At 48.5% G+C, this 11,130-nt stretch overlaps 4 protein-coding genes across 4 annotated transcripts; 1 reads left to right on the forward strand and 3 right to left on the reverse strand.

Moving 5' to 3' along the window:
- Nucleotides 1-52: 52 nt before the first annotated feature.
- Nucleotides 53-1,963, reverse strand: FSST1_008462 (uncharacterized protein; the record flags this gene model as incomplete). Its single annotated transcript, XM_083225348.1, has 3 exons — nucleotides 53-653; nucleotides 702-988; nucleotides 1,037-1,963. The coding sequence occupies 3 exons, from the start codon at nucleotides 1,961-1,963 to the stop codon at nucleotides 53-55; spliced, it is 1,815 nt and encodes a 604-aa protein (XP_083084423.1).
- Nucleotides 1,964-2,259: 296 nt separating this feature from the next.
- FSST1_008463 (F-box protein) lies at nucleotides 2,260-3,153 on the reverse strand (the record flags this gene model as incomplete). Its single annotated transcript, XM_083225350.1, has 1 exon — nucleotides 2,260-3,153. One exon carries the CDS (start codon nucleotides 3,151-3,153, stop codon nucleotides 2,260-2,262), a length of 894 nt encoding a protein of 297 aa, XP_083084424.1.
- Nucleotides 3,154-3,492: 339 nt separating this feature from the next.
- On the reverse strand, nucleotides 3,493-4,418 carry FSST1_008464 (SDR family oxidoreductase; the record flags this gene model as incomplete). Its single annotated transcript, XM_083225351.1, has 2 exons — nucleotides 3,493-3,659; nucleotides 3,713-4,418. 2 exons carry the CDS (start codon nucleotides 4,416-4,418, stop codon nucleotides 3,493-3,495), a joined length of 873 nt encoding a protein of 290 aa, XP_083084425.1.
- A 3,624-nt stretch (nucleotides 4,419-8,042) lies between these two features.
- Nucleotides 8,043-10,972, forward strand: FSST1_008465 (alkaline-phosphatase-like protein; the record flags this gene model as incomplete). Its single annotated transcript, XM_083225352.1, has 3 exons — nucleotides 8,043-8,278; nucleotides 8,381-8,625; nucleotides 8,688-10,972. 3 exons carry the CDS (start codon nucleotides 8,043-8,045, stop codon nucleotides 10,970-10,972), a joined length of 2,766 nt encoding a protein of 921 aa, XP_083084426.1.
- Nucleotides 10,973-11,130: the final 158 nt, after the last annotated feature.

Genomic DNA, 11,130 nt, shown 5'->3' on the forward strand with positions numbered 1-11,130 from the left:
TTTATATCTCATGACTTTTACATTACTATCAGAAAAATAAATATGCGATCTTTCAACTCATATCTCCACCCATCCAGTCGTAATTAAATTCTGAGCCCATATTGATCCACCCACAGATATCTGTCAGAGACTCCAAAGAAGCAAGGGCGTCATCCTCCTGTGTCATGACATCTGTAGACCGGCTACTCGCTCCCCCATCACTCCCCGTCAAACTCGGAAGTTCGCTAGACCCAGGTACTGTGCTTCCCTTCTCCAACACAAGTACATGACGAGCGATGGTCTGAATCTCTTTGACATTCTTTGCTGTTCGGGTCCATATTTCACCAAGACTTTTTAGACATCCGATTGTAAGTCTAATCTGATCTCGCGCTATCGCCAGCTCCTTATCTCTCAAAAGATACTTGCACGCTGATAGAAGTGAAAGTGTACCTTCGCTGACCATGCATGTCGCGAAAGGTGTATGATGGAACGGACGAACTGGGAGAGCCAAGAGCTGTATCTGTGCATCGATCGACTTTAGAATCCGTGTCGTGTGAACGTTGATGAGATCTGGTCGGGGCGTGTCTGTGGGTGCGTCTCTAGCGCAACTTGACACATTCTCAATAGGATTGAATCTGAGGTCTGATAATGGGCGATGTAACCCGATAGTTGCGCTGTGGCTGTTAGCTAAGATCTCGTGTCGACTCAAAGCAAGTCCTTACACATGGATAAGCAAATTGGCTTGAAACATCAACTCGTCAATACTACCATCGTTCCTCATGACCTTCCGTTCCTTGGGTAAAAGCAAGAGCCAGGCATCGATGACGGAGTCTGCGGCTTGTATAACTCGCTCCGAGTCTTGTCTCTTTACCTTTTTCGGCGTGACGGAAATTGCCAATGCTGCAGCACGCACGGCACCGATGAGATATGCGAATGATGAGAAGGGTATGTCATCTTCTGCAAACTCGCGAGACTCAAAGTCTTCGATCGTACGAGGCTCTGGAATACACTTGAATATTATTAGCTAGGACATCCGGTTCATGGAGGACACACTTACACCCGACTCATATTCCCCTTCCTCACATGGTAGAGACACTGTTGCTTCAACGTGGAATGCCTTGAAGTTCATCGTGCCTAACGTCCCAGCATAATATGCATCCACGATGTACAACATCCACCACGTTCGTCTCCAAGACTCCATAAGGACGATGTCCCCGGCTCCACAAGTAGAGGCGAACTCTTTCTTATGCATACCCAGTTCTAGAGCCACATTAATTGCAATCTCTAATTCTTCTCTGGCCCTGGTAGTGTGGCTACTCCAAAATAGAGCGATTGAGTATAATAGTCGACATTGGACCTGGACTGGGTCCGAGGAAAGGAGCTGGGAGATGCGAGACTCGATCTCGTTTTGAAGAGAGCCAGACCATTCTTGGGCATCATAGAGGTTTCCAATGAGACACATGACAGTTGTTAGAGCAGCAAAGTCGAATGTCAATGTCGAAGAGCCTTCGCAGAGCTTAACTAATTGAGGTAGGGGTAGAGCGAAGGGATGGAAGGCATGGAAGTTCTTGTAGTAAGAAAGTATCAACGGATCATTTGCCAAACCACCTTCCTCTGGAGAATTGCATGGCTCATTCCACGCTTTTGTTCCTGAGTTTGTGTCTTCATCCGGTGACACGATATCCGTACAATGCATGAGCTCAACATCGAGTTCGGGGATAGTCGCATCTGTCGAGGCCGTTCCATTACCTTGTCGGTTATCGTTCTTCTTAGGAATACGCCTTCTTTTTTCAGAGATAGCGGCACGGTGAGGTCCTCCTCTACGCGATGTAGGATATTGGCATTGCTTCTGAAAATTCGTGCACCTCGTACAACGCGGCTGCTGAGCATCGCATTTGACGTGCTTTGATCGGCATTCAAGACACGCTAGAGAGGAGCGCGTCTGTATTCGGGTAGGCGCCAATATCTGCTCGTCGTCATTCATGGCAAAGGATTGATACGGTATGGTGTAAAAGGTTCTCGGTCATGGGTGGATTGGTTCAGATAGTGAGAAACAGGGTATCCGGGTATCCGTGTAACCGGACTTTCGGGCACTTGAGTTTAGTGAGTGTCAGCTCTCGGGATTCGGATATAGTACGGATATTGCCATATGGGAGGAGCCTACAATGGAAGCTTTCATCATGGACATCACAATCACAATGGAGACAGTTCTAGGAGGCTTCAGGTTGTTATTTGATTATTCCAATCGAAAGTTCTACGATTTCGTTGACAGGAATTGTATTAACTTATGGTAAAATGCGGCTGATTGGGACTCAAATAATTTCTCTCCTCAAATTCCTCGCACTTAAACATCCAGCGAGTCGACTTGCATGTTCTGATATTCTTCTTCTCTTCTCTCAACCTGAAGCACATACTATCTTGTTTCCACATGGTGTGGCCGCAACATCGGCCTTTCCCACAATTTCGATCTGCGTAATAATATGATACGGACTCAACCATCAAAGGAGGTATTTTCCCCCACTCGTTCAACATTCCTCGGGCTGTCTCGTCAAGAAACCCGTTGAGTCCAAGTTCTACATAGAGACAACCACTGATATCATCGGGTCTACTCCATATTGCTTGGAACACCATGTCATATAACTCGCCCATACGGAGACCTTCAGGGAATGAAAGTAATCTCTGTTCCCTGGCCCAATTCACCCGGTGGATGTAGCCAACTGACGTTATCGGGGGTTGCGCAACTAGCATGGTCCGCCAAGATGCACCGCGTCGCACGAAGGCTTTGTGAACCTTGCGGCCACCCTTCATGTTGGTGATGCTCATCCCAGGCACCATTAATGTGTGCTCTGCCAATACCCCACTGTAATGCGGATAGGGTTCTCTGCGTTTAAAGATTGGCTCGAAGTGTTTAAGCAGGAGCGGATTTGCAACGCGAGATTGTTTTGGATTAATGAATGGGCGGGGCTTAAGATAAAGGTTCTGCTGCAACAGTGGCGATGTTGAAATCATATCATGCCAATGTTTCGACACGAGTTGGGCGTGCAGCAGTGTTGACATGTCCATGAATGTGCATATGTGATAAAATAACTCATAACATCCCAGTACCTGGCGGTTGGCAGCTCCGGGTAATGGTGTTTGAGAAGGTGGTTGATTTGTGACGCGTCTTCGTCCCATGTTGACTTGTTGGCCTGGTATATAATTCATGAGTATTGTTTAGATAGGTGCTCGAAGGTAGGCGATCTACAGATCTAAGAGAGCTTCTTATCCAAGCCAGTGAACAGAAAAATACACCTGACTTTCGCTTAACACATGACTCACGCCGTATCATTGCTTTGCCCACTGCCAAGCTCAATATGGAGATGATGCTTAAAAAGTGTGTTTTAGCCGAGCTGTGCCTCTCTTAGAACCAACATCTGATTGCATTCGTCCAATCAACTGCTTTTACAGCATACGACAACTACGTATGGGATCATAAACAATGAGTCAACCCAAAATCATGTCTAACCAACAGCCCTACATATCGACCCCATTCAACGACAGTCTGAAAAGAATGGAATTTTTGATCTCATCCTCTCGAGCCATGAGCTCTTGCACATCCCAATTTGCCCAAACAAACTTTCCCTTTAGAAATTCCGCTTCCTTCGAAGCAAGCCAGACCATGAAGTGAGCAGGTAAATCCACTGATAAGTACCTCTAGTCAGTAACTGATGGATTGACGTTGTGAGGAACTTACCCGTATCAAAACCTACTGTGATGTCGGGATTGATGCCCGTTGCTATGATACCCGGCTGGAAGCTAACAACATGAAGCCACGGGTTCTCAAAAGCCACGTAATCGAACATCTTGATAGCTGCTGCTTTTGCAGCTGCGTAGGCGAAGTCGCCCGTAACCGCCTCGTTCGGCTGCCAATGGCCTATCCCGGAGCTTGTGTTGAAGAGTTTGGCTTCTGGGGCTGCCAGTGGAAGAAATGCTTGTATCGAATTGAAAGCACCCATGGTATTGATCATGAGGCTTCGAAAGAGTTCTTCTTCTGGATATCCCATGACCGGGCCGTACACCGGGAGTATACCAGCATTGGCAGCGAAAATGTCAATCTTGCCAGTCTTATCAACGATGTTGTTCAAAGCTTGGTTGATCGACTCTCGCTGTGTAATATCTGCAACTTCAAACAAGACAGTAGTTGACGGGTTGGCAGCGCGGATTACTGTTGCTGCTGTTTCCAAACGTTCAAGACTTCTTCCAACAATTGCAACAGACTTTGCATTGGCTTGAGCGAAGGCAATACCAATGGCTCGACCAATTCCGTGGCCGCCGCCTGTGATGACAATGTTCTTCTTGGAGACCGATAGCTCGGGTCTTGTAGGGGAGATGAAAGGGTATGGTTCGTTATGCCATGTCTTGGTGAAGGAGACAAGATTTGGCAGAGGAAGAGGTGTCATTATGAAGACATGAAATACTAGTTGGGCAATGAGAACTTGGATGCAGTGAATAGTTAATTGAGCACATCATATTTGATAATACTCATATTATATAGACGGAGTTCATATCTACTTGGCTTTGTAAGCCTCAACCTTGATGTTTCTTCCGCGGAGGCCTGGCTGGAATGTGCCTGTTCGACAGTCGGTTGACTATCTAGCCTTGGCATTATTCAGCAGTCTTCCGCGGAAGATAAAACGGTTTTTTGAGACAGGCACAAACATACTCATAAAGTAACCACCGGTGGACGCCCTTCCGTGGAAGGTTTCTTATGACATTGAACAGGACTCCTTGCAGTAATCCAAAAATGCATATTCTCCCGGCAAATAATGTTCCGGACAGCATTCGCTTCCCATCAATTCGTTCCTGTACAGCATATATCTATCACTCAGTGCCTGGGAGCCAGATTGTTACGCAGCCCTATAGATCCGGGGTGAGTGGCACTGGGTGTCATTGGAACTCGGCTGTAGAAGATTGTACAGGATGAGTATGAGATCTGGCATATATCCACAGCAGCACAGCAGTATTTGGGCCAGTGTATGTGTGCTTTTATTTAATTACATTCTTATTTGTTTATTTGCTTTGTTATCAATGAATTGCGTCTCATTCCACGAAGGCTATACGAGTCGTTTGTGGAACACCATTTTCACACCCTCATTTTCTGCAATCTTTGATTGGGAACAAAAGTCTAGACCACTATCATTTGTGTCACATATAAGCTTATATAGTAGCTTGGATATGCTGGATCCTGATGGTAGGGTATTTGGTTCCCCGCTTCCTCGTTGTCGTCATGCTCAAAGTGAGGGTTGCTTGCTGGCTTGTCAACAACTCGACCTCAATTAGGTGGTCAAGATCAAAAACGCCACAATTCTCACCTGGCTTTGTGTGGCTGGTCGTCATGAGGTCATTATGCGTTCGTCAATCTGGGTCTATTGATCCAGGGTAATGGACAAGTTGGCCACGATAAGCCACTTAACTTTTGTGACGAGATCTCTTAGATAACTTTAGATAATTCACATTAAATAATTCTTTGGACATATTGAGCAATTGTGATCTAAAAGAGACGTCTTGGCCGAACCTTGATGCAGCTTATTGCTTATGCCTTGGCATTGACGATTCGTCATTACAACCTCGAAAACCTTGCATACATAGCACAAGCTAACCCTTTGAGATTGAATGGGCAGTGCATGCAGGTAAGCCCTACGGGCTAAGAGAAAAATTCCATGCATAGGCTGAAGAGAATCTGCATCGAAATCTCGATACAGAAACAGCCTTCTCAAGCAACATGACGACAACTGATCACGATTCAGTCTTGAATCAAAACCTAGACTACCCGGTACTTCAATAATGGAAACATTAATAAACAGTGGGCTGGAGAAATTGGACCTTGACCGTGCACGATAAAATGAAAAGCTTGAAAAGTGCCAATGTCGATCACGAGACTTGTCAACCACATTATGGAGTATGATACTTCGTATGTCCTCGGCCAAGCCCGACCCCCCATTGTTTTTGTTGGTCCTTGGGTTCTTTGGCACAAAAGTGTCGCGTGCCCATCCAAGGAACAATGGCCTTGGCTTTGCTGTTGCGACTCTACAAGGCTGGGCGGTCTTGTTTTGAAGAGGTTGGCAATTCCATATTAGGCAAAGATAAATGAAGGATCGTCAACGACGACAAGGAAGAGTAACCATGGTCGCGTATCTCAATTAATCACGGCACTGGTTGTCCGTTTACCTCGTACCGCGCAGACCAGAAAACAATGTTAGTGATGAGGCTATCGAAAGACACGAGAGTCAATATGATTGCACTTTCTCGTATTCTCGGAAATGACACTGGAATATGTAGTAATCGATACTCCTCTCCGGTTACTTTTTGCCGGTTGACAGTCCCCTCACGATCCCCTCCCCTCCCAAGCTTCTCTGGAATGGGAATGGAAATTGACCAAAAAAGGAGTAGACCCACAAGTCAATGCAGTGTGTGCAGATGAACTGCCGCCGTTGGAAAGGCGTTACTTTCTCCCTGGACAGACCGACTCGCTACTCGTTCTTTTTTTATGACAGAAAGACGCTAGAAGGCGTCTCCGCTGTTAACGTGACATGGAGCTATACCGAGTCAGCCCTGGGGCCAGGCAAATACGGTATGGCCAGTTATATTGGGGGGGGGGGGCAAGATGGTCTTTTGAAGAGAAAAAGGGCATTGATGGTTGGCTACAGCGGATAACGAACGACCAAGAGAAAAGGTGAAACTGGACATCTCGATGATTTACTTTTTATTGGTTGTCAGTTCGGTCGATCCCGCAGGTTGCATAATGATGTGAGGCGGAGTACGAATTGAAGGATGAAGGATTTTGTGACTCTTGTTCATGATGGATGAGAAGGTGACAGATTCAATCATGATCCCATCGCGACATATCTTCACTCAGCCTCCGCCGCAGATGTACATGAATATTCTACCTACACTGTAGTCTAGTGGCTGTGCATGCAAGTGCACCGAGGTCACTGTGTGAATAACTTCAGCTGGGCCGTATACCCTGTCACTTGGTAGGTGATTACCCAAAATGGGTTATTTCCCCTCCCGGTAGGATAGGTTGTTTTTGCGCTACCGAAGTTTCATCGTTGATCCCATGGATCTGGATGCCTGCTTGGGAGTGTACAGCGGGCAGTGGCGCATATAGTTCGGAGAGCGCAATCTATGCAAGAGAGGCAGAAATAAGTCTGTATCGTTGCCGACCAGCCGAGAGGCGCTTACTTAACAAGAGAATATCGTGGAATGGCTGGGGAAGAAAAGAGAGAGAAAAAAAAGACGCCATATTGCGAATTGAACCGGTATAAACTTTCCTCCAACAGCACAACACTGCCGTGCACCCTCTTTCTCGGGGGGTCCAAATCTGACAGATTTCTAGGTATATAGTGTCTACACGTACTCTGTACAGTGTTGCTAGCCACGTTGCGCTGTTGTTGGCGAGTCCCCACTGCCTTGTACCCTGCCAAAAGCCCCTAAATAATTTTGCTTTACGGGCGAAACTAATGAATGAAAGCTACACGGGCCTTTAACCCCCTGGACACGCGACCCCTTTCTTATTTGGCCGTCGGAATTACCCCACATTCTTCCATTCATTGGAAAGGAAGGAGCGTAAACCAAGAGTCCAGCCCAGTCGAGACCTACTGCAACACGGGAATCAATCAGATTTGTGTCCATCTTGAGACCGACAGAACAGACCACTACCCGTTAGCAAGCCACTGTAGTAGCACTCAAGGCCGTTCAGTTAGCGGCCAGCCAGCCATAGCTTGCAACTTGCCTCAATCGGACCCTCGTTTTTCTATTTTGATCTCTTCATTTTCCCTCTTCGCCCCCCCTCCTCCTCCTCCTCTTTCTTTTTCTTTCTTTTCAGTTTATACTGTTAATTCTTGTCGCGTCTTCCCTCCTTTTGCTTCAACACTCCAGCGAGAGCGAGCGAGCGAGCGGCCTGTTTCTTCCCAAAGGTTTTGCTTTGCTTCGCACACCGTCTGCCAATTTCTTCAACATCTTGGCTCGGAGCTGGGCGCCTCTCGTTTTCTATCCATCCACCTCCAAATCGACAACCCGGCAAAATGTGTTTCCTCTTCTCGGTATCCTACGTTTTCGGCGTCTTCTTCGTCTCCATCCTCGGCAGCAAGCTACTACATCTCTGGACACATTTCTTCACCGTCCCGGCATCAGCTTTCTTCCTCTACCTGCCGACATTCTTCCTTTTCGATCTCCTGACACTATGCATTGGACGTATGCTCTTGGCCCAGTCCAAGACACCATGGGCTTGGATCACCAGCCTCATTGGTAGCATCGCCACGTACGTTTTTCTCCCGCCCCTTGGCTTGCGCAAATTGCGACACGCCCAGACCAAACTTTGGCGACCAAGTAAAACACCAAACTAACATTCTTGACTCTTCAGAATCATTTCACTCGGCGGCTCAGCTTCCCAGCTTGGTTTCTTCGTCAAGACCGGAGGAGAGTTGGATTGGCGCGATGCGACAGCCTACGCCACCAGCAAGGAGGGTCTTAAAGTGCTGTTCAGCGGCAGCGAGGCCGTCATTGCATGCGGAATTGGTCTGATCATCATCGCTATGCCTATCCATGGCTTTGTTTACCGTGCATTCGGTGCCTTCTTGGGCGCAATTGGGGACAACATTCTCTCAGGTTCGTAGCCGCCCTTTCCTGGTGACCAAAACAATCACGCTAATCTTTGCTTCTCCCTTTAGTCTACAGTTATTTCCGAAGCTTTCGCATGCGCATCCCCGGCATCCAGCGCGGCAAGTACTCTGCCCTCAAGAATGCCGACACCGATCTCGAATCGACCGATACATACTCGATGGATGAGGATTTCCGATCCAGCGCCGACAACTCTTTCCGCCGCGGCGGCAAGACAGAAGCAATAGCCACCGTCAAAGGAAAGATTGCTCGCTTCTTCTCGCGCATCCCATTCTTCTCGTGGCTGTGGAAGATCGCTCTCGTTCTTTTCCTAAGCCTGACGCTCATTCTTCGACCTGCCAAGCCGTATGACTTTTTGTCTATTACTCTGCCTGTCTCAATGCTTGATGTTTTCGCTCCCGAACCCGATTTCTGTGGCGCCCAGCGCGATCTCATCGTGAACGACTTCCCCTTCCCCGAGCTTATCAACAAGACGACTTGGAAGCAACCCGAGGGCGATTACTACAGAGGATGGGCGCCTCTGGCCGACAAGAAAATGAGCCCTCTCGGCGAGGCATACAGAAACCATACCGTCGACTGGTTGCCCGAGGAGTCGACTACGTTGCCCCGTGGCTTCTTTCGATACGATCCCAAGCGATTCAAGGGCGGTTACCACGGTTCGCTTGCTGAACCTGGTGCTGTCATCACCGACCACAAGTGCCCCCAGGTTACCCTTCATGAGAAGGATCCTTACTACAACCCTGTCGCCGACCCTCTCAAGATCACCAACCTCGATAACGATATCCTCCCCACCTTGAAGCAGGCGCTCGGCAATGGCGATGTCAAGATCAAGCACGTTGTCTTCATTCTCATGGAGAGTCTGCGACAGGACTTCTGGCCTCTTCAGCAAGGTTCCCACTTACATAGCCTGATCATGGACCTCAACAAGAGCGACCAGGAGAAGGAGGAGGCCAACGAGAGACTGTCTTGGATGATGCCTCACATTGAGAAGATTACCGGTCTGAAGCAGGGTTTCACCGACAAGAATGGCAAGCCCTACGCAACTCCCAACTACACATGGCACGACCAAGCCGAGGAGGGTTTCGGTGGTATCAACGTCGCTACTGCGTACACTGCCGCTACCATGTCCACCAAGAGCTACTGCGCCAACCACTGTGGTGCCTACCCCATGCCCGTCGAGAAGTTCGCCGAAGCCGATTCCGACAGCTACCAGCCTTGCATTCCTCAGATTCTGAGCATGCTGAACAAGGTCAAGGAGAACGTCTCTGACTCGGACGCCGATTTCCGTGATTTGCAGTGGAAGACTGCTCTTTTCGAGGCCGAAATTGAGGAGTACGATCGCCAGGAGAAGTTCGATGCCAAGCTGGGCTTTGAGCATATCATTACCAAGAAGCAGCTCGAGAATGATTGGCGCTACAACAAGTCCGACGTTCTTTACCAGAAGATCAATTACTTCGCCTACCCCGAACCTATCCTTATGCCCTACCTCCAGGAGTTCATCTCCAACACGACTGCCAACAACCAGCGCATGTGGTTGACGCACTTCACTAGCACCACTCACCACGCCTGGGGCCTGCCTGAAGGCTATCCCACTTACGATTACGTGTCCCACACCGGTATGAACAAGAAGCACGACAACTTCAACAGGTACATGAACACTGTCCGCTACCACGATGGCTGGATGGCTAGTTTGATGAACCTTCTCGACGAACAAGGTATCGCAAACGAGACTCTCGTCGTCTTCGCCGGTGACCACGGCCACTCCTTCAAGGATGATGCTGGCAAGGAGGGAACATACGAGAACCAGTTCATCTCCAACTACCGAGTTGGCCTGACCTTCCGACACCCCCACCTCCCCCGAGTCCAATACGACGCCAACACCACCACCATCTCTATCCTGCCGACCATCCTCGACCTCCTTATCAACAGCGGCTCCCTCAACGAGAACGATTCCCATATCGCTTCCGATCTGGTCCAAGATTACGAGGGCCAGTCCCTCATCCGACCCTACAAGAAGTCCGATGGCGACCGACGAGCCTGGACCTTCTCCGTTGTGAACTCTGGTGCTGGCATGCTCGGTATCACCTCTGCTGATGTCAACTGGCGCCTGGTCATTCCGCTCAACAAGGTCATCGAGTACCGAATCACCGATGCCGTCAATGATCCTATGGAGTTGAAGCCCGTGGCAGCATGGTCTCCAGAGGAACTTGTCACAGCCGCGCAATCTGCTCTTGGCGACGAGGCAGCTCAGTGGGTTTCCGAAGCCATACCCATAGCGCAGTGGTGGGTCAAGGAACGCCAACGTCTCTGGCGGTATCACAGCTTGTCATCATAGATGTTGACATTTCCTTATTTTTATCTCTTGCATCACCAGGCGTTTTTTGGGGACTTTATTCGCTCAAACTTCATCTCTCGTGTCGGTATTTCCACACAAATGCATCTACTATATCAAATCACTACAAGCTTGAACGACGAACACCCGCTCTAACACCA

This window comes from Fusarium sambucinum, chromosome II (assembly GCF_050947815.1).
Source record: "Fusarium sambucinum isolate potato_lamoka chromosome II, whole genome shotgun sequence".
Classification (NCBI taxonomy): domain Eukaryota; kingdom Fungi; phylum Ascomycota; class Sordariomycetes; order Hypocreales; family Nectriaceae; genus Fusarium; species Fusarium sambucinum.